This window comes from Zonotrichia albicollis, chromosome 5 (genome assembly GCF_047830755.1).
Source record: "Zonotrichia albicollis isolate bZonAlb1 chromosome 5, bZonAlb1.hap1, whole genome shotgun sequence".
Taxonomy (NCBI): Eukaryota; Metazoa; Chordata; class Aves; order Passeriformes; family Passerellidae; genus Zonotrichia; species Zonotrichia albicollis.
The window spans coordinates 6,558,961-6,579,374 of record NC_133823.1 but is presented as its reverse complement, the minus strand read 5'-3'; the positions used below and the strand labels follow the sequence as shown (position 1 = coordinate 6,579,374).

General features: G+C 63.3%; 1 protein-coding gene across 3 annotated transcripts in view; it reads left to right on the top strand.

Moving 5' to 3' along the window:
• The first annotated feature begins 1,808 nt into the window (after positions 1 to 1,808).
• CPXM1 (carboxypeptidase X, M14 family member 1) overlaps positions 1,809 to 20,414 on the top strand; it is a 32,815-nt gene continuing 14,209 nt past the window's right edge. Inside the window, exons 1-15 of one of the 3 annotated variants that reach the window (XM_074540674.1) lie at positions 1,810 to 2,804; positions 2,853 to 2,959; positions 3,061 to 3,180; positions 3,400 to 3,509; positions 4,956 to 5,095; positions 5,166 to 5,250; positions 7,813 to 7,963; positions 8,539 to 8,627; positions 8,719 to 8,842; positions 10,529 to 10,725; positions 11,269 to 11,448; positions 13,825 to 14,122; positions 16,240 to 16,379; positions 18,221 to 18,323; positions 18,976 to 19,891. In XM_074540674.1, the coding sequence (XP_074396775.1) occupies positions 2,290 to 2,804; positions 2,853 to 2,959; positions 3,061 to 3,180; positions 3,400 to 3,509; positions 4,956 to 5,095; positions 5,166 to 5,250; positions 7,813 to 7,963; positions 8,539 to 8,627; positions 8,719 to 8,842; positions 10,529 to 10,725; positions 11,269 to 11,448; positions 13,825 to 14,122; positions 16,240 to 16,379; positions 18,221 to 18,323; positions 18,976 to 19,226 (2,610 nt within the window). In that variant the 5' untranslated portion in view covers positions 1,810 to 2,289 and the 3' untranslated portion in view covers positions 19,227 to 19,891. Of the gene's footprint in view, positions 2,960 to 3,060; positions 3,181 to 3,399; positions 3,510 to 4,955; positions 5,096 to 5,165; positions 5,251 to 7,812; positions 7,964 to 8,538; positions 8,628 to 8,718; positions 8,843 to 10,528; positions 10,726 to 11,268; positions 11,449 to 13,824; positions 14,123 to 16,239; positions 16,380 to 18,220; positions 18,324 to 18,975; positions 19,892 to 20,414 lie in introns of those variants that run through there. The other 2 variants (XM_074540672.1, XM_074540673.1) reach the window with 2 other exon arrangements.

Sequence of the window (20,414 nt, the reverse complement as noted above, 5' to 3'; positions counted from 1 at the left end):
TGGTTGAAGAGTTCTTCCATTTGGGACATCTCCTGGTTGATCAGATCTTCCCATTGGGACACACTTTTGTATCTGATGGCTTCCCCTTGGCGCCACTCTTGGGATCCATTGGATTCTCCTTGGTGCCACTCTTGGGATCCATTGGATTCCCCTTGGCGCCACTCTTGGGATCCATTGGATTCTCCTTGGTGCCACTCTTGGGATCCTTTGGATTCCCCTTGGCGCCACTCTTGGGATCCGATGGCTTCCCCTTGGCGCCACTCTTGGGATCCATTGGATTCTCCTTGGTGCCACTCTTGGGATCCATTGGGTTCCCCTTGGCGCCACTCTTGGTTGGTGAATTCCCGCCATTGGGACAGATCCTGGCACCCGTTGCCGTGTCCCTGGCACAGTTCCTGGTCTCCCCAGGCTTTCTTCTGGCGCAGCTCCTGGTCGATGAATTCCTCCATGTGGGACATCTCCTGGGTGATGACGTCCAGCCACCAGGCCAGATCTCTGTGCCCGTGGGCTGTGCCCTGGCTCATCCCTTGGGGACACCCTCGGGATCCCTGTGGATCTGTGCCGTGTCCCCGCTGGCACAGCTCCGGGGCACAGCAGAATTCCCGCTGCTCCTGCTCCATGGCCAACATCCCCTGTCCCTCATGGGACCGCAGCCTCCACAGCCCCTGGGCCGGCGGGAGTTGGGATTTGGCTTCTCCAGAGGGATCCGGGAGCTGCTGCTCCAGGGAATGGACCTGGACCCTTTGGGACCACACTGGGACTGGAGTGTGGCACAGCTCCGGTGTCACAGCGGGACATCCTGGCAACCATGGAGCCCTCTGGAACCTGCTGGAACCTTCTGGAGCTGCAGCCCTGGCTGCCCAACACCAGGGTGCGCCAAGGGGGTCGTCCCCCCTGGGTGACACTGGAAGGACACTGGTGGCACCCAGAGACACCTGGAGAAGTGGCACCGTCAGAACATGGAGAGATTCAGCCAGGCCGGGTGGGATCCCAGGGTGGAGCACAGGCTGGGAGAGACTCCTGGAGACAATTCTGCGGGAAGGAGTCGGGGACACGGCGACGGTGACACGGCCCGGGGCAGGACTGTCCCGGCCCCGCTCCGGTGCGGGAACCAGAGCGGCTTCCCGGTGGGATTCCTGCCGGGAAAAGCCACGGCGCCTTTAAGGCACCTCCGAGCGGGCTCTGGCAGCCGCGGGCGCTGCACCAGGAAATTCCTGACATCCCGGCAAGTGCTGAGCCAGCGCGAATCGGGGCCGGGAACGGCGCCAGGAGCGGGGCCGGGAATGCTGCAAACCTCGAAAGAGCCGTCCCGGGGCTGAGGCGCGGCCGGAGCCTCGACAGAAGGCAGAGCTGCCTCGGCCCGGGACAAAACCCGTGCCAGCATCCAGCCCTGGGAACCGCGCACGGAATGCTCCGTCCCCGCTGTCCCCGCTGTCCCCGCTGTCCCCGCGGCCCGGGATGGCCAAGGGGCGTCCCCGGGTGATGCGGATCCAAAGGATCCCGGAGCAGAGCGCAGAGCCAGAGGGTTCTGTCTGTCCCCTCCCTCCGCAGCCCCGCAGGGCTCTGGGACACCCCCAGGGACAGCACAGGGATGAGGACAAGGGACAGGGATAGCGCCAGCCCTGCCCGCGGGAAATCCCAATAAAAGAAGGGAAAGTCGAGCCGGGAAAGTGGAGCCAGGAAAGTTCTTTCGGTGTGGAAAACGAGAGTGTGAGAGCCCGCGCAGGACGGGGGGACAGGCAGGACCCGCACCCCGGGCCCGGCACCCCGAGTCCCGCCCGGGGCACCCCCGAGGGGTCGGGGCCGGGGACCGCCCCTGGCCGCCGGGTTCGGCCCCGCTCCGCCCGCACCGGCGGCTCCGGGACCTCCCGGGTCCCCGGGCTCGGCCGGCAACGCCGCCGCTGCGGCGGGAGGAGCGCCCGCGGACCCCCGGGCCACTCCCCGGCCGGCGATGGGCACAGCGGGGATACGGGGAGGGCACAGCGGGACACGGTGATGCGACAGCGGGGACACGGTGGGGACACGGCAGGGACACAGGTCGGGGCCCGCCGGTGAGCGGGCGGGACCCGCTGTCCCCGTTCGAGGGGTCCGGAGTCAGCGAGAGCGGAACGGGGCCGGTTAGCGGGGCGGGGCGGGCAGGGCACGGCCGGGGGTCCCGGGCAGGGGCGGGCAGGAGGAGGGCGGGGGTCCGGGGCAGGAAGCGGGCGGGGGTCGGGGAGGGGCCGGGCCCGGGCCCAGGAGCGGGGCAGGGAGCGGCAGGAGCGGGCAGGGACCGGCAGGGCCGCGGCCATGCGGGGATCGCCCCTCGCCCCGCTGCTGCTGCTGCTGCTGCTGCTGCTCCTGCTGGGCCCCCCGGCGCCCCCCGCCCGCGCCGCGCCCCCACAGCCCGGCCGGCCCCGCGGCACCGGGGCGGGCACGGCCAGCGGGACCCCCAGAGCCACCGGGGTCACCCCAACCGAGGGCACGGCCAGCGGGACCCCCAGAGCCACCGGGGCGGGCACGGCCAGCGGGACCCCCAGAGCCACCGGGGTCACCCCAACCGAGGGCACGGCCAGCGGGACCCCCAGAGCCGCCGGGGCCACCCCAACCAAGGACACGGCCAGCGGGGTGTCCCCCAGAAAGAGCCCCACGACCGGACCCCCCAAAGCCATCGGGGTCACCCCAACGAAGGGAACCGCCAGAGGACCCCCCAAAGCCAGCGGGGTCACCCCAACGAAGGGCACCGCCTTTAGGGGACCCCCTAAAGGCAGCGAGACGCCCCCCTGGAAGGGCACCACGGCGGGACCCCCCAAAGCCAGCGGGGTCACCCCAACCAAGGGCACCACGGCGGGACCCCCCAAAGCCAGCGGGGTGTCCCCCACGAAGGGCACCACGGCCGCCCCCTCGAGGAGCAGCACCACGACGGGACCCCCGAAGGGCAGCGCGGCCCCCGCCAGCCCCGGGGACCCCGCGGGCACCGGTAGGACCGGAGGGGACGGGGGCGCTGCGGGGGGACGGGGTGTGCAAAGGGGGTTCACGGGGGAGAACGGGGTGCCAGGCTGTCCCCGTGTCCCCTCGCAGCCCCGGCGCCCACGGTGAGCAAGGTGGCGGTGAGGAGGAGGAAGGTGGTGAGGAAGAAGGTGGTGAAGAAGAAGGTGCTGAGGAAGAAGCCGGAGGCTCCGGCCGCGCCGCAGGAGCCCCGTACGTGCGCTGGGTGCGGGTGGCACGGGCATTGTCACCTGCGCACGGGGCTGGCCGTGTCCTGGGGACACCCGGGGACACCTGGGGGCACCCGGGGGTTGGGGTGTGGAGCCCAGGCTGGCACTGTCCCCATGGCACAGCCCGGTGGGCACACGGGGTGGGGACGGCCCCGGCCATTGGGGGGTGGCGGTGTGAGCGCTGTCCCCGCTGTGTCCCCAGCGTGTCCCCCGCTGGGGCTGGAGTCCCTGCGGGTGCTGGACGAGCAGCTCCGGGCATCGAGCCACAAGCGGCACGGGCTGGGCGCGCACCGCGGCCGCCTCAACATCCAGGTACGGCCCGGGGGGCCAGGGGGTGCCAGGAGTGGGCCAGGGTGGGTTAGGGTGTGCCAGGGTGGGTTAGGGGATGCCAGGAGTGTGCCAGGGTGGGTCAGGGTGTGCCAGGGTGGGTTAGGGGTGTGCCAGGGTGTGCCAGGATGGGTCAGGATGTGCCAGGAGTGTGCCAGGAGTGGGTTAGGGTGTGCCAGGGTGGGTCAGGGTGGGTTAGGGTGTGCCAGGGTGGGTCAGGGTGTGCCAGGAGTGGGTCAGGGTGTGCCAGGAGTGTGCCAGGGTGGGTCAGGGTGGGTCAGGGTGTGCCAGGGTGGCTTAGGGTGTGCCAGGGTGGGTCAGGGTGTGCCAGGGTGGGTCAGGGTGTGCCAGGAGTGTGCCAGGAGTGGGTCAGGAGTGGGTGAGAAGTGTGCCAGGTGTACCAAGAGTGGGTCAGGAGTGTGCCAGGATGGGTCAGGATGTGCCAGGATGGGTTAGGGGTGTGCCAGAGTGTGCCAGGAATGTGCCAGAGTGTGCCAGGAATGCGCCAGGCTGTGCCAGGCTGGGGGGATGTTTGGATGTCACATGAGGCATGCAGGCATGGCAAGTGCATGACAAACACCGAGGAGGTGTGGCCAGTTCGTGGCGAGTTTGTGGCATCTTCGTGACGTGTTTGTGACATTTTGTGGCGAGTTTGTGGCACCTTCATGGCATGTTTGTGACATTTTGTGGCGACTTTGTGGCACCTTCATGGCACGTTTGTGACATTTTGTGGCGGGTTTGTGGCACCTTCATGTCATTTTTGTGGTGAGTTTGTGGCATCTTCATGACGTGTTTGTGACATTTTGTGGCACCTTCATGGCACATTTGTGACATTTTGTGACATTTTGTGGCACCTTCATGGCACGTTTGTGACATTTTGTGGTGGGTTTGTGGCACCTTCATGGCACGTTTGTGACATTTTGTGGCACCTTCATGGCACGTTGGTGACATTTTGTGGCGAGTTTGTGGCACCTTCATGGCATGCTTGTGACATTTTGTGGCATCTCCATGGCATGTTTGTGACATTTTGTGGCGAGTTTGTGGCACCTTCATGTCATTTTTGTGGTGAGTTTGTGGCACCTTCATGGCGTGTTTGTGACATTTTGTGACATTTTGTGGCATCTCCATGGCATGTTTGTGACATTTTGTGGCAAGTTTGTGGCATCTTCATGGCTTTTCTTTTTTTTTGACATTTTGTGACATTTTGTGACATTTTGTGGCACCTCCATGGCACGTTGGTGACATTTTGTGGCGTTTGTGGCACAGCCCGCAAGTGTCCCAGGCGCTCTCCAGCTCTGTCCCCTCCCTCCCGTGCGGCTCCCACTGCTCCCGGTGCCACCACCCCGGTGCCACCCGGGGCTCGGGGACACTGCCGGCGGTGGGGCCCTGTCCCTGAGCGTGTCCCCGTGCGTGTCCCCTGTGTCCCCACAGTCGGGGCTCTACGACGGTGACTTCTTTGACGGCGGCTGGTGCGCGGGGCGCGAGGACGCGCGGCAGTGGCTCGAGGTGGACGCGCGGCGCCTCACGCGCTTCACCGGCGTCATCACGCAGGGCCTCAACTCCATCTGGACGTAAGGGGACATCGGGGACAAGGGGGGGGGGACAGCGCGGGGACCCCCTGACCCCCCCTGTGACACGCAGGTACGACTGGGTGACGTCCTACAAGGTGCAGGTCAGCAACGACTCCCACACGTGGCTGCCGAGCCGCAATGGCACCGAGGAGGCGGTGAGTGGCACTGGGGTGGCACCGGGGTGGCATCAGGGGTGGCACTGGGGTGGCACTGGGGGTGGCATCGGGGGTGGCATCCCCAGACGGGGTGGGGACATGGGGAGGTGACAGCGCTGGGGGGCAGGAATCACCTGGAAGGTTGTGATGGTGAGGGGGTTAAGCGTGATGGGGAGGCTGATGATGCTCTGGGGTTAATTGTGCCAGGTGGGCAATGATGCCAGGGTGGGGTTAATTAGGCCAAGGTTAATTATACTGGGGTTAATTGTGGTGAGTTAACCGTGCCAGGTGGGCAATGATGCCAGGGTGGGGTTAATTAGGCCAGGGTTAATTATACTGGTGTTAATTGTGGTGGGGTTAACCATGCCAGGTGGGATAACCATGCCAGGGTGGGGTTAATTAGGCCAGGGTTAATTATACTGGGGTTAATTGTGGTGAGTTAACCGTGCCAGGTGGGCAATGATGCCAGGGTGGGGTTAATTAGGCCAGGGTTAATTATACTGGGGTTAATTGTGGTGAGGTTAATTGTGCCAGGTGGGCAATGATGCCAGGGTGGGGTTAATTAGGCCAGGGTTAATTATACTGGGGTAAATTGTGGTGAGGTTAATTGTGCCAGGTGGGCAATGATGCCAGGGTGGGGTTAATTAGGCCAGGGTTAATTATACTGGTGTTAATTGTGGTGGGGTTAACCATGCCAGGTGGGATAACCATGCCAGGGGGGTTAATTAGGCCAGGGTTAATTATACTGGGGTTAATTGTGGTGAGGTTAACCGTGCCAGGTGGGATAACCATGCCAGGGTGGGGTTAATTAGGCCAGGGTTAATTATACTGGGGTTAATTGTGGTGAGGTTAATCGTGCCAGGTGGGCAATGATGCCAGGGTGGGGTTAATTAGGCCAGGGTTAATTATACTGGGATTAATTGTGGTGAGCTAACCATGCCAGGTGGGATAGCCATGCCAGGGGGGTTAATTAGGCCAGGGTTAATTATACTGGGGTTAATTGTGGTGGGGTTAACCATGCCAGGTGGGCAATGATGCCAGGATGGGGTTAATTAGGGCAGGGTTAATTATACTGGGGTTAATTGTGGTGGGGTTAACCATGCCAGGGGGGTTAATTAGGCCAGGGTTAATTATACTGGGGTTAATTGTGGTGAGGTTAATCGTGCCAGGTGGGATAACCATGCCAGGGGGGTTAATTAGGCCAGGGTTAATTATACTGGGGTTAATTGTGGTGGGGTTAACCATGCCAGCTGGGCAATGATGCCAGGGTGGGGTTAATTAGGCCAGGGTTAATTATACTGGTGTTAATTGTGGTGAGTTAATCGTGCCAGGTGGGCAATGATGCCAGGGGGTTTAGTTAGGCCAGGGTTAATTTGCCAGGTGGATTAACCAGTCCAAGAGTTTACCATGCCAGGAGGGTTAATTAGGCCAGGGTTAATTATACTGGGGGTTAACCAGGTGAGATAACTCTGCCAGGGGGATTAATTAGGCCAGGGTTAATTATACTGGAGGTTAACCATGCCAGGGTTAACCATGGCAGGTGGGATAACCACACTGGGCAGGGCGTTAACCACGCTGGGTTAACCACCCCAGGGAGGGGTGCCCATCCCGGGGTGCCCATCCCGGGATGCCCGTGCCAGCTGGCTCCATGCCCAGGCTCTGTTGCCCTTGGCCTGGCCCCGCCGGGCACCCTGCAGCCTTTCCCCTCACACAAAGGCTGCTTGTCCCCGCCTGGGCACCTGCCAGCCCCCCTGGCACGGCTGTGGGGACACGGGGACACGCGTGGGTGTGGCATGGGGCATGGCACCGTGGAGAGCACGGCAGCCTGGAGCTGGGGAGGGGTTGGGGTCCCTGTGCCAGGGCTGGGTTTGGGGTCCCTGTACCTGAGGTGGATTTGGGGGTCTCTATGCCAGGCATGGATTTGGGGTCCCTGTGCCAGGGCTGGGTTTGGGGTCCCCGTACCTGGGGTGGATTTGGGGGTCTTTATGCCAGGCATGGATTTGGGGTCCCTGTGCTGAGGGTGCTTTGGGGGTCCCCATGCCAAGGATGGGTTTGGGGTCCCTGTGCCAGGGCTGGGTTTGGGGGGTCCCTGTGCTCAGTAAGTTTGGGGTCCCTGTGCTGAGGGTGGATTTGGGGGTTCCTGTACCATGGATGGATTTGGGGTCCCTGTGCCAGCGTGGGTTTGTGTTCCCTGTGCCTGGGGTGGATTTGGGGGTCTCTGTGCCAGAGCTGTACCAGGATCAGGATTGGGGATCTCCATGTCAGGGGTGGATTTTGGGGTCCCCCTGCCTGACCCCTGCCAGGAACAGATTTGGGGCTCCCTGTGCCCATCCCTGCTGCCCTTGGGCTCCGAGCGGCGCCCGCAGCCTCACCCAGGCTGTGCCCTGCCCGTGCTGGAGGGCACCGGGCACCGCTGGAGCCCCGCGGGCGGCTCTCCCTGACCCCGCTGTCCCCTGCTGTCCCCGCTGTCCCCTCCTGTCCCCTCCTCTCCCCGCTGTCCCCGCTGTCCCCTCCTGTCCCCGCTGTCCCCTCCTGTCCCCGCTGTCCCCGCTGTCCCCGCAGGTGTTCCCCGCCAACAAGGACCCCGAGACGCCGGTGCTGAACCTGCTGCCCTCGCCGCTCGTGGGGCGCTTCCTGCGCATCAACCCGCAGAGCTGGTTCCGCAACGGCACCGTCTGCCTGCGGGCCGAGGTGCTGGGCTGTCCCCTGCCCGGTGCGTGTCCCCGCCTGTCCCCTGCCCCCTGGGGATGTCCCCTGCCCCGCGGGGACCCGCTGGTGTCCCCCTGGCTGTCCCCTGCCCCTCGGGGACCCGCTGGTGTCCCCCCGGCTGTCCCCTGCCCGGTGCGTGTCCCTGCGTGTCCCCTGCCCTGTGGGGATGTCCCCTGCCCCGCGGGGACCCGCTGGTGTCCCCCTGGCTGTCCCCTGCCCCTCGGGGACCCGTTGGTGTCCCCCCGGCTGTCCCCTGCCCAGTGCGTGTCCCTGGCTGTCCCCTGCCCCACAATGACCCTCTGGCTGTCCCCATGCCCCACAGTGACCCGCTGGCTGTCCCCTGTCCCGCAGTGCCCCGCTGGTGTCCCCTGCCCCGTAGGCACCCGCTGGCTGTCCCCTGTCCCTCTGGTGTCCCCCTGGCTGTCCCCTGTCCCGCAGTGACCCGCTGGTGTCCCCCAGGTCCCCACACGCCGCCGCGGTAGCGCCCAGCGGTGTCACCAGAGTGGCGGTCTGGGCTGCTCGCTGTCCCTGACCGTGTCCCCCCGCTGTCCCCCCGGTGTCCCCTCGGTGTCCCCGCAGACCCCAGCGATGCCCACGCCTGGCACCCCCCGGCCCCGCCCGAGCCGCAGCTGGATTTCCGCCACCACAACTACAAGGAGATGAGAAAGGTGCCACCCTCCCGCGAGCCCCGGGGTGGCTCCGTGTCCCCAGGGGGGGCTGTGCCACCTCGGGGTGTCCCTGACGGTGCCACCCCCGCAGCTGATGAAGAGGGTGAGCGAGGAGTGCCCCGACATCACCCGCGTGTACAGCATCGGGCAGAGCTCCCGCGGGCTGCGCCTCTACGTGATGGAGATCTCGGACAACCCCGGGCAGCACGAAGTCGGTGCGTGACGGGGGGACAGCTGGGGACAGCTGGGGACAGCTGGGGACAGCCGGGGTGGGACACCATGGGCCTGGGGACAGCGGCCAGGCATGTCCAGGTGGGGATGGGGCGACTGGGGGTGCCCAGGATGAGGAGGGGGCACCGGGGATGGCCGGGCTGGTGCTGGAGGGTGGGGACTGTCACCAGGGCAGTGCTGGAGGGTGGGGACTGTCACCAGGGCTGGTGCTGGATGGTGGGGACTGTCACCAGGGCTGGTGCTGGAGGGTGGGGACAGTCACCAGGGCAGTGCTGGATGGTGGGGACAGTCACCAGGGCTGGTGCAGGGAGTGGGGACAGTCACCAGGGCTGGTACAGGGGGATGGGGACAGTCACTAGAGCTGGTACAGGGGATGGGGACTGTCACCAGGGTTGGTGCTGGAGGGTGGGGACTGTCACCAGGGTTGGTGCAGGGAGTGGGGACAGTCACCAGGGCTGGTACAGGGAGTGGGGACAGTCACCAGGGTTGGTGCTGGAGGGTGGGGACAGTCACCAGGGCTGGTGCAGGGAGTGGGGACAGTCACCAGGGTTGGTACAGGGGGTGGGGACTGTCACCAGGGCTGGTACAGGGGATGGGGACTGTCACCAGGGTTGGTGCTGGAGGGTGGGGACTGTCACCAGGGTTGGTGCAGGGAGTGGGGACAGTCACCAGGGTTGGTACAGGGGGTGGGGACTGTCACCCTGCCTGGCTCAGGATGGGGTGACTGGGACACCCAACTTGGCATGGGATGCTCAGCATGGAGTTGGGGTCACCAGACCTGTGAAGGACAGGGGGACAGGGTGGCTGGGGACGTCCAGGATGGGGATGGGGACACAGGGACACCCAGACTGGTGCAGGGTGATGGGAACTGTCACCAGGGATGTCCCAAGTGGAGCACGTGGATGGGGACACAGGGGCACCCAGGGATGCTCAGGATGGGGACAGGGACACCCAGGGTGGTACAGATGGATGGGGACAGGGTGACCAGGAACACCCAGGACGGAGACAGGGACACAGGGACACCGAGACTGGTCCAGGATGGGGACAAGGACAGTCAGACTGGTGCAGGGACATGGGGATAGTGCCCAGGGCCACGCAGGGTGGTGCAAGGACATGGGGACAGTGACCAGGGTGGCACAGAGACACGGGGACAGTGACCAGGGTGGCACAGGGACACGAGGACAGTGGCCAGGGTGGCACAGGGACAGTGACCATGGCGGTGCAGGGACACGGGGAAATTGGCCAGGGTGGCACAGGGGCAGTGACCAGGGTGGAACAGGGACAGTGACCAGGGTGGTGCAGGGACATGGGGACAGTGACCAGGGTGGCACAGGGACAGTGACCGGGGTGGCACAGGGACAGTGAGCAGGGTGGCACAGGGACACGGGGCAGTGAGCAGGGTGGCACAGGGACAGTGACCAGGGTGGCACAGGGACACGAGGACAGTGACCAGGGCGGTGCAGGGACACGGGGACAGTGACCAGGGTGGCACAGGGACAGTGACCGGGGTGGCACAGGGACACGGGGACAGTGACCTGGGCGCTGCAGGGACACAGGGACAGTGACCAGGGTGGCACAGGGACAGTGGCCAGGGCAGCACAGGGACACGGGGACAGTGGCCAGGGTGGCACAGGGACATGGGGACAGTGCCACACCCCGGTGTTCCCCAGGGGAGCCCGAGTTCCGCTACGTGGCCGGCATGCACGGGAACGAGGTGCTGGGCCGGGAGCTGCTGCTGAACCTGATGGAGTTCCTGTGCCGGGAGTTCCGGCGCGGCGACGCCCGCGTGGTGCAGCTGGTGACGGGCACGCGCATCCACCTGCTGCCCTCCATGAACCCCGACGGCTACGAGACCGCCTACAGGCTGGTACGGCTGGCACGCACTGCCCCTGCCCCCGACCGTGCCCGTCCCGGGAACCACAGGGATCACGGTGCCCATCCCAGTGCCCATCCCGGTGTCCATCCCCGTGATACCAGCGTCCATTCCGGTGCCTATCCCAGTGCCCATCCCGGTGTCCATCCCCATGATCCCAGTGTCCATTCCGGTGCCTATCCCAGTGCCCATCCCAGTGACCCTGATGCCCATCCAGAGGATCCCACTGATCCCAGTGCCCCTACCGGTGATCCCGGTGCCCATCCCAGTGATCCCAGTGCCCATCCCGGTGATCCCGGTGCCCATCTTGGTGATCCCGGTGCCCATCCTGGTGATCCTGATGCCCATCCCAGTGCCCATCCCGGTAATGCCAGTGCCCATCCTGGTGATCCCAGTGCCCATCCCAGTGATCCCAGCACCCATCCCAATGTCCATCCCGGAGATCCCGATGCCCACCCCAGTGCCCATGCCGGTGCCCATGCCAGTGCCCATGCCAGTGCCCATGCCGGTGACCCCGGTGCCCGCGGTGCCCGGCAGGGCTCGGAGCTGGCGGGATGGGCCATGGGCCGCTGGACGTACGAGGGCATCGACCTCAACCACAACTTTGCCGACCTGAACACGGCGCTGTGGGACGCCGAGGACAACGACCTGGTGCCCCACCAGTTCCCCAACCACTACATCCCCATCCCCGAGTACTACACCTTCGCCAACGCCACGGTGAGACCCCAAAACATCCCATCCTGCTGGGGGGTGCCACGGTGAGACCCCAAAACATCCCCATCCTATCAGTGTGAGACCCCAAAATATCCCATCCTGCTGGGGGGTGCCCTGGTGAGACCCCAAAACATCCCCATCCTATCAGTGTGAGACCCCAGAACATCCCATCCTGCTGTGGGTGCCATGGTGAGACCCCAAAACCCCAATCCTGTCACATCGGGGTGAGACCCCCAAAACCCTCACCCTGTCAGTCTGAGACCCCAAAACATCCCATCCTCCTGGGGGGTGCCCTGGTGAGACCCCAAACCCACATCCTATCAGTGTGAGACCCCAGAACATCCCCATCCTATCAGTGTGAGACCCCAAAACATCCCATCCTGCTGGGGGGTGCCCTGGTGAGACCCCAAAACATCCCCATCCTATCACTGTGAGACCCCAAAACATCCCATCCTGCTGGGGGGTGCCCTGGTGAGACCCCAAAACCCACATCCTATCAGTGTGAGACCCCAGAACATCCCATCCTGTCACATTGGGGTGAGACCCCAAAACCCCAATCCTGTCACATCGGGGTGAGACCCCCAAAACCCTCACCCTGTCAGTTTGAGACCCCAAAACATCCCATCCTCCTGGGGGGTGCCATGGTGAGACCCCAAAACCCCCACCCAATCACATCAGGGAGAGACCCCAAACCCCCCATCCTGTCACATCGAGGTGAGACCCCCAAAACCCTCACTCTATCAGTTTGAGACCCCAAAACGCTCCCATCCTCCCGGGACTGGGGCACTGTGATGAGACCCCAAAACCTCCATCCCTTCACATCAGGGAGAGACCCCAAAACCCCCATCCCTTCACATCAGGGAGAGACCCCAAAACTGCCATCCTATCACGTTGGGGTGAGACCCCAAAACAGCCCAAAGTCCTCCTGAAACCCCTCAGAAACCCCCAAAACCCTCCCAGTCCAGTGGGCTACACTGGGGCTGAACCCGCCCAACCCAGGGGGTCACCAGAAGCCACAAGGACATGGCCACCAGCACCACAAGGCACGGGTGACAGCAGTGTCACCACGTGGGTAGCCCCAGTAGTGCGGGTGACAGTGGTGTCACTGCACACGTGGCCCCAGAGATGCAGGTGACAGCAGTGTCACCACGTGGGTGGCCCCAGTGGTGCGGGTGACAGTGGTGTCACCGCACAGGCAGCTCTGGAGATGCGGGTGATGGCAGTGTCACCATGCAGGCAGCCATGGTGACAGAGGTGTCATCGTGCACATGGCCCCAGAGATGCAGGTGACAGTGGTGTCACCGCACGGGTGGTTCCGGAGACGTGGTGACAGGAATTGTCACCGTGCAGGCGGCCCTGGAGATGGGGGTGACAGAGGTGTCACCATACACATGACCCCAGCACACACAGAGACATGGATGGCAGTGGTGCCACCGCGCAGGCAGCCCCGATGATGCGGGTGACAGCGGTGCCACCTCACAGATGTCCCCAGAGACACGGGTGACGACAGTGTCACCATGCAAGCAGCCCAGAGAAGCGGGTGATGGCAGTGTCACTGCACACATGGCCCCAGAGATGCAGGTGACAACTGTGTCACTGCATAGGTGGCCCCAGAGAAGTGGGTGACGGTGGTGTCACTGCATGGGTGGCACCAGAGACACGGGTGACAGTGGTGCCACCCCACACATGGCCCTGGAGGTGTGGATGGCAGTGGTGTCACCACATGGGTGGCCCTGTAGACACAGGTGACGGCGGTGTCACGGCACAGGTGGCCCCAGAGACACGAATGACGACAATGTCACTGCATGGGCTGCCCCAGAGATGCGGGTGACAGCAGTGTCACCGTGCACATGGTCCCGGGGTGATGTGGGTGACAGCAGTGTCACCGCACACATGGCCCCAGTGGCACAGGTGACAGCAGTGTCACCGCGCACATGGCCCGCGGTGCGGGTCAGTGTCACCATGCACACAGCCCCGGTGGTGTGGGTGACAGCAATGTCACCGTGCACGTGGCCCTGGTGGTGTGGGTGACAGCAGTGTCACCACGCACACGGCCCCACTGGCACAGGTGACAGCGCTGTCACTACGCACACGGCCCCAGTGGTGTGGGTGACAGCAGTGTCACTGTGCACGTGGCCCCGGTGGCGTGGGTGACAGCAGTGTCACCACGCACACGGCCCCAGTGGCACAGTTGACAGCAGTGTCACCACGCATGTGGCTCCAGATGGTGCGGGTGACAGCAGTGTCACCACGCACACGGCCCCAGTGGCACAGGTGACAGCGGTGTCACCGCGCACACAGCCCCAGTGGCACGGGTGACAGCGGTGTCACCACGCACACGGCCCCACTGGCACAGGTGACAGCAGTGTCACCGCGCAGGTGGCCCCGGAGACGCGTGCAGTGATCGCGTGGATGCAGCGCTACCCGTTCGTGCTGAGCGCCAACCTGCACGGGGGGGAGCTGGTGGTCACCTACCCCTTCGACATGAGCCGCACCTACTGGAAGGCGCAGGAGCTCACCCCCACCCCCGACGATGGTGTCTTCCGCTGGCTGGCCACCGTCTACGCCACCGCCAACCCCGCCATGGCCAGCGCCGAGCGCCGCCCCTGCCACTACGACGACTTCACGCGCTACGGCAACATCATCAACGGCGCCCACTGGCACACCGTGGCTGGCAGTGAGTGGGGCACGCCGCGACACCAGGGGGCACACGGGGGGTGGCAGTGATGGGGGACAGTCCCTGAGACCAGGGGGCACATGGCAGTGCATGGGGACACACTGAGATCAGGGGGCACACCGTGGCTGGCAGTGAGTGGGGCACGCCGTGAGACCAGGGGGCACATGCTGGCATTGAGTAGGGACACTGAGATCAGGTGGCACACTGTGGCTGGCAGTGAGTGGGGCACGCCGCGACACCAGGGGGCACATGGTGGCAGTGAGCAGGGACACTCTGAGATGGTGGCAGTGAGCAGGGACACTGAGCTCAGCTGGCACACTGTGGCTGGCAGTGAGCAGCGACACAGAGATCAGGTGGCACACTGTGGGTGGCAGTGCGTGGGGACACACTGAGCTCAGCTGGCACACTGTGGCTGGCAGTGAGCAGCGACACTGAGCTCAGCTGGCACACTGTGGCTGGCAGTGAGCAGGGACACTGAGATCAGGTGGCACACAGTGGGTGGCAGTGCATGGGGACACACTGAGATCAGCTGGCACACTGTGGCTGGCAGTGAATGGGGACACACTGAGATCAGGGGGCACACCGTGGGTGGCAGTGAGTGGGGCACGCCATGAGACCAGGGGGCACATGGTGGCAGTGAGCAGGGACACTCTGAGATGGTGGCAGTGAGCAGGGACACTGAGCTCAGCTGGCACACTGTGGCTGGCAGTGCATGGGGTCACACTGAGATCAGCTGGCACACTGTGGCTGGCAGTGAGCAGGGACACTGAGATCAGGTGGCACACGGTGGGTGGCAGTGAGCAGGGACACTGAGATCGGGTGGCACACGGTGGGTGGCAGTGCATGGGGACACACTGAGCTCAGGGGGAACATGGCAGTGAGTGGGGACACTCCATGAGCTCAGGTGGCACACGGTGGGTGGCAGTGAGCAGGGACACTCTCAGATGGTGGCAGTGAGCAGGGACACTGAGCTCAGCTGGCACACTGTGGCTGGCAGTGCATGGGGACACACTGAGATCAGGTGGCACACAGTGGGTGGCAGTGAGCAGGGACACTCTGTGAAATCAGGTGGCACATGGTGGGTGGCAGTGAGTAGGGACACTGAGCTCAAGGGGGCACATGGCAGTGAGGAGGGACACTGTTAGGTGGCGCATGGTGACAGTGAGTAGGGACACTGAGCACAGGTGGCACATGGCAGTGAGCAGGGACACTCCCTGAGCTCAGGTGACACAATGGGTGGCAGTGAGTGGAGACACTCTGTGAAATCAGGTGGCACATGCTGGGTGGCAGTGAGCAGGGACACTGAGCTCAGGTGACACATGGCAGTGAGTGGGGACACATAGATTTTTGATTTTTTGTTTCTTTTTTGTTTCTCTTTTTTTTTTTTTTGTTTTGTTTCTTTTTTGCTAATATTTGGGGGGGTTGGTTACTTTTTGCTTCTTTTTTGTTTCTTTTCTTGGTTATTTTTTGGTTTTTTGTTTCTTTTAGAAAGATGGTATTTCTCATTTGGACTCAGATATTTATCAGTTCTTACCTGCAATACAGTATCACTAACAGTGAATTTTATAGTAATTTACTCTAAAAAGCTGAAAGTGGAGCCCTGTCTCTCCCTTTAGAAGGCTTTTTAAGGATAAACTGTCCAATTAAGAAATGAGACCTAAATTATTTTTATTTTTAAATAATTAATTTAATTATTAATTAAATTAATTACCTGTGACTTGCAATGTGGAATTTTTTAACCACTTACACCAAACCACCCAAACCACCACTTACACCACACCACCATGAAGAAGAAGGTGATGAAGGACAGGACCAACCTCTGCCCTAAAACTTCTCTTTTGCTTTATAGATATTTTTATATTTTAAACCTTTAAATTGCAAGGTTTCCACGCTGTGACCTTACACATTTCTAATCCAACTGCACATTCATAATTTTAGTTTTATTATTTAATTTTGGACGCTTTCTCCAGGTTAAATGCAGTGTTCTCCTGGGGGTCAGTGCTGCCAGCACAGAAAGTCTGAAATTCTCAGTATCCAGAGAATTTCTGGAATTTTCCTGTCACTCCGGGATTTTTCTGTCCCTTTGTCCCCTGCTGCCACCCTCGCTGTGCCCCCAGGCATGAACGACTTCAGCTACCTGCACACCAACTGCTTCGAGATCACCGTGGAGCTCTCCTGCGACAAATTCCCGCACGCCTCGGAGCTGCCCGCCGAGTGGGAGAACAACCGCGAGTCGCTGCTGCTCTTCATGGAGCAGGTGGGGCACGGGCTGGCACCGGGTGGCACCGCGGGTGGCACCGCGGGTGGCACCACCCGGGGCTTGGGGACATGGCTCGGGGTGTGTCTGTGCAGAGGGGATGGAGTGGGACGGGAATGGGGGGGAATGGGGGGAATGGGGTGCTGGGATGGGGGGGCAGTGGGGAAAGGATGGGGGCTCTGGGGGGGTTTGGGGCATGGGGGACACTGGGGGGGTCTGGGGGTGCTGAGACCATGGGAATATGGGGAAGGGGGATTCAGGATGGGGCATCTGGGGGGGTTTGGGACATGGGGACGCTGGGGGGTCTGGGGGTGGTGGGATGAGGGGGGCAGTGGAGAATGAGGATCCAGGATGGGGGATTTGGGGGGTTTGGGACATGGGGACACCGAGGGGATCCAGGTGGTTCTGGGATCACGGGGACACTGGGAAAGGGGAATTCAGGATGGGGGACTGGGACATGGGGGGACTGGAGGGGGTCCAGGTGGTTCTGGGACCAGGGAGACACTGGGGGATCCAGGATGGAGTGGGATGGGAATGGGGAGGAATGGGGGCAATGGGGTGCTGGGATGGGGGGGCAGTGGGGAAAGGATGGGGGCTCTGGGGGGGTTTGGGGCATGGGGGACACTGAGGGGGTCTGGGGTCCTGGGACCATGGGGACACTGGGGAAGAGGGATTCAGGATGGGGGATCTGGGGGGGTTTGGGACATGGGGACACTGGGGGGGGTCCTGGGGGTGCTGGGATGAGTGGGGCAGTGGGGAAGGGGGGTCCAGGATGGAGAATTTGGAGGGATTTGGGACATGGGGACACCAAGGAGATCCAGGTGGTTCTGGGATCATGGGGATACTGGGAAAGGGGAATTCAGGATGGGGGATTTGGGACATGGGGACACTGAAGGGATCCAGGTGGTTCTGGGACCATGGGGACACTGGGGGATCGAGGGTGGGGGATTTGGGGGGGGTTTGGGTCATGGGGACATTGGGGAAGGTGGGTCTAGGATGGGGGATTTGAGGGATTTGGGACATGGGGACACTGAGGGGTTCCAGGTGGTTCTGGGATCACGGGGACACTTTGGAAGTCCAGAGTGGGGGATTTGGGGGCTTGGGTGATGGGAAGGACTGGAGGGGTCCAGGTGGTTCTGGACACTGGAGGATCCAGGATGGGGGATTTGGGAGGATTTGGGACATGGGGACACTGAGGGGATCCAGGTGGTTCTGGGACCATGGGGACACTGGGGAGGGGTCTCGAGTGGGGGATCTGGTGTTGCTGGGACAATGGGGACACTGGGTGGGATTTGGGGACAATGGGTAGGGATTTGGGAACAATGGGGACACTGGGTGGGATGTGGGGGTTTCTGGGACAATGGGGACAGTGGGTCGGGTCTTGAGGTTGCTGGGACAATGGGGACATTGGATGGGATTTGGGGACAATGGGCAGGATTTGGGAACGATGGGGACACTGGGTGGGATGCGGGGGTTTCTGGGACAATGGGGACACTGGGTGGCATTTGGGGACAATGGGCAGGATTTGGGAACAATGGGGACACTGGGTGGGATTTGGGGGTTTCTGGGACAATGGGGACACTGGGTGGAATCTGAGGACAATGGGGACACTGGGTGGGGTCTGGAGGGTGCTGGGACAATGGGGACACTGTGTCATGAGCAGAGCAGGGCCAGGGAACCCCCAGGGGTCTCTGTAAGGCTTTGGGGATGGGGGTGACACGCTGGGGACATTGCAGGGTGGGGGGTTCACCGGGATGGCAGCGGGACGTGGCTGTCCCCAAACGCTGAGGTGGCACCGGGAGCGGGGCACACACCCGTGCCACCTGTGCCACGCCCTGCAGGTGCACCGGGGGATCAAGGGCGTGGTCCGGGACAGTGACACCGAGCTGGGCATCCCCAATGCCATCATCTCCGTGGATGGCATCAACCACGACGTCCGCACCGGTACCGGGACACCGGGACACGCAGGGGCGGGGTTTGGGGAGGGAACGGGATCGGGATCGGGATCAGGCTGGGAATGAGGGTGGGATAAGGACAGGGACGGGATGGGGATGAGGATGGGAATGGGGACGGGGACAGGGAAAGGAATGAGATGGGATTTGGGATTGGGAATTGCAGGTGGGGATGGAAATAGGATGGCACTGGGAAAGGGGATGGGATGGGGACAGGAATGGGATTGGGATGGGGAGAGTAATGGGATGAGGTTGGAAATGGGGATGGGACAGGAATGGAGATGGCATTGGGGATGTGAATGGGACGGGGCTGGGACACGGAAAGGAATGGGATGGGACTTGGGGGTGGGATTGGGAATTGCAGGTGGGGATGGAAATAGGGCTGGGAAAGGGGATGGGGACAGGAATGGGATGGGCCTGGGGACAGGGATGGAAGGGGAGTGGGATTGGGGATTGCAGATGGCAAAAGAAGCAGGATTAGGCTGGGAATGGGGATGGGATGGGGACAGGAATGGGATTGGGGATGGGAATAGGGATGGAGTTGGGACAAGAGCGGGACTGGGGCTGGGGACAAGGACAGGAACAGGACCGGGGCTGGGGACAAGGACAGGGTGGGGACAGCGGTGTGACACCCAGCCCCGCAGCCTCGGACGGGGACTACTGGCGGCTGCTGAACCCGGGCGAGTACGAGGTGACGGCGCGGGCCGAGGGCTACGAGGCGGCCACGCAGCCGTGCCGGGTCTACTTCGAGAACGTTCCCACCCCGTGCAGCTTCCGCCTGGCGCGGGCGCGGGGCCGCCACCGGCCCGGGAGGCCCCGGCCGGGCCCGGACCCGGCGCTGCGGCTGCAGCGGCTGCGGCTCCGCCGCCTGCGCGCCCACGGCCGCGGGCAGTGAGCGGGGCGGCCCCGGGGCCGCGGGATCGGCCGGGGGCGCGGGGGAACGGGCGGGACGGATCCAGTAAAGTTTGGGTGCGCTGCGGCTGCGAGTGTGCGGGGCTGGAGCGGCGGAGGGAGCGGGAACGGGAACGGGAACGGGAACGGGACCGGGAACGAGAATGGGAATGGGGACGGGAACGGGACCGGGAACAGGAATGGGAATGGGAACCGGAACGGGAATGGGAATGGGACCGAGACCTTGAAAAGGACCGGGAACAGGAATGGGAACGGGACCAGGAAAGGGACCGGGACCGGGGCTCGTTTCTGCCCCGGACCCTGCCGTGGGAACAAGGCGAGGCCACGCCCCTTACCAGGCGACGCCCATTCGGTTCTGACCAATAGAAATTCCGCTCCGAGCCGCGCCCCTCATAAGAACACGCCCATCACTGTGGTATAAATATTCTCCATAAGTCACTCCCAGGAAGCCACGCCCCTTTCCTGTTATCCAGTGCTCCCCACGGCCCCGCCCCCTTTTCCCATTGGATCGCCTGGCCCCGCCCCGATGCCCTCGTGAGCGCTTGTCCCGCCCCGCCCCTCATCTCTGGGCTCCTATTGGCTGCTGCCGACAGCAGGGGCCAATAGGATGCGAGATTCATGGGCGGTGCGGAGGGGGCGGGGCTGGGGGGACACGGAGGCGGTCCCTGGGCAGCGGGGGCAATGGGGAGCTGCAGCGGGGGGTGTCCCCACAGTGCTGGGGCTGCTCTGGGGAGTCTGCGGAGCTCTGGGGACCCTGGGGACAATGTCCGGCAGGGCTGTGACACTGGGGGGGTCTCCAGGGTGGGGATCCGGGGGTGTCCTGGCTGTGGGGTTCGGGAAGTGCTGAACCATGTGTGCACTGGGAGGGTCCTGGGGGGCACTGGGGGGTGTTGGGGCTTTGGGGACACCGAGAGAGGGTCGGGGGTGGGGTCTGGGTGACCATGGGGTCATGGTGGGGGAATCGGACCCCACCATCAGAGCTGGCACCCCCTGAGACCCCAGGAGATGGGGGCAGCGGCATGGGGCACCCCGAGTCCCATGGAAAGCCGAGGGGGCACTGGGGGGTTGTAGGGCACAATAAAGGGATTGGGGTGACCCCCCTTTACCCCCCTGCGGTCCTGCAGGGTGGGGGGCTGTGCCCTGCTGGGCCCTGATGCCACCGTGTCCCCCT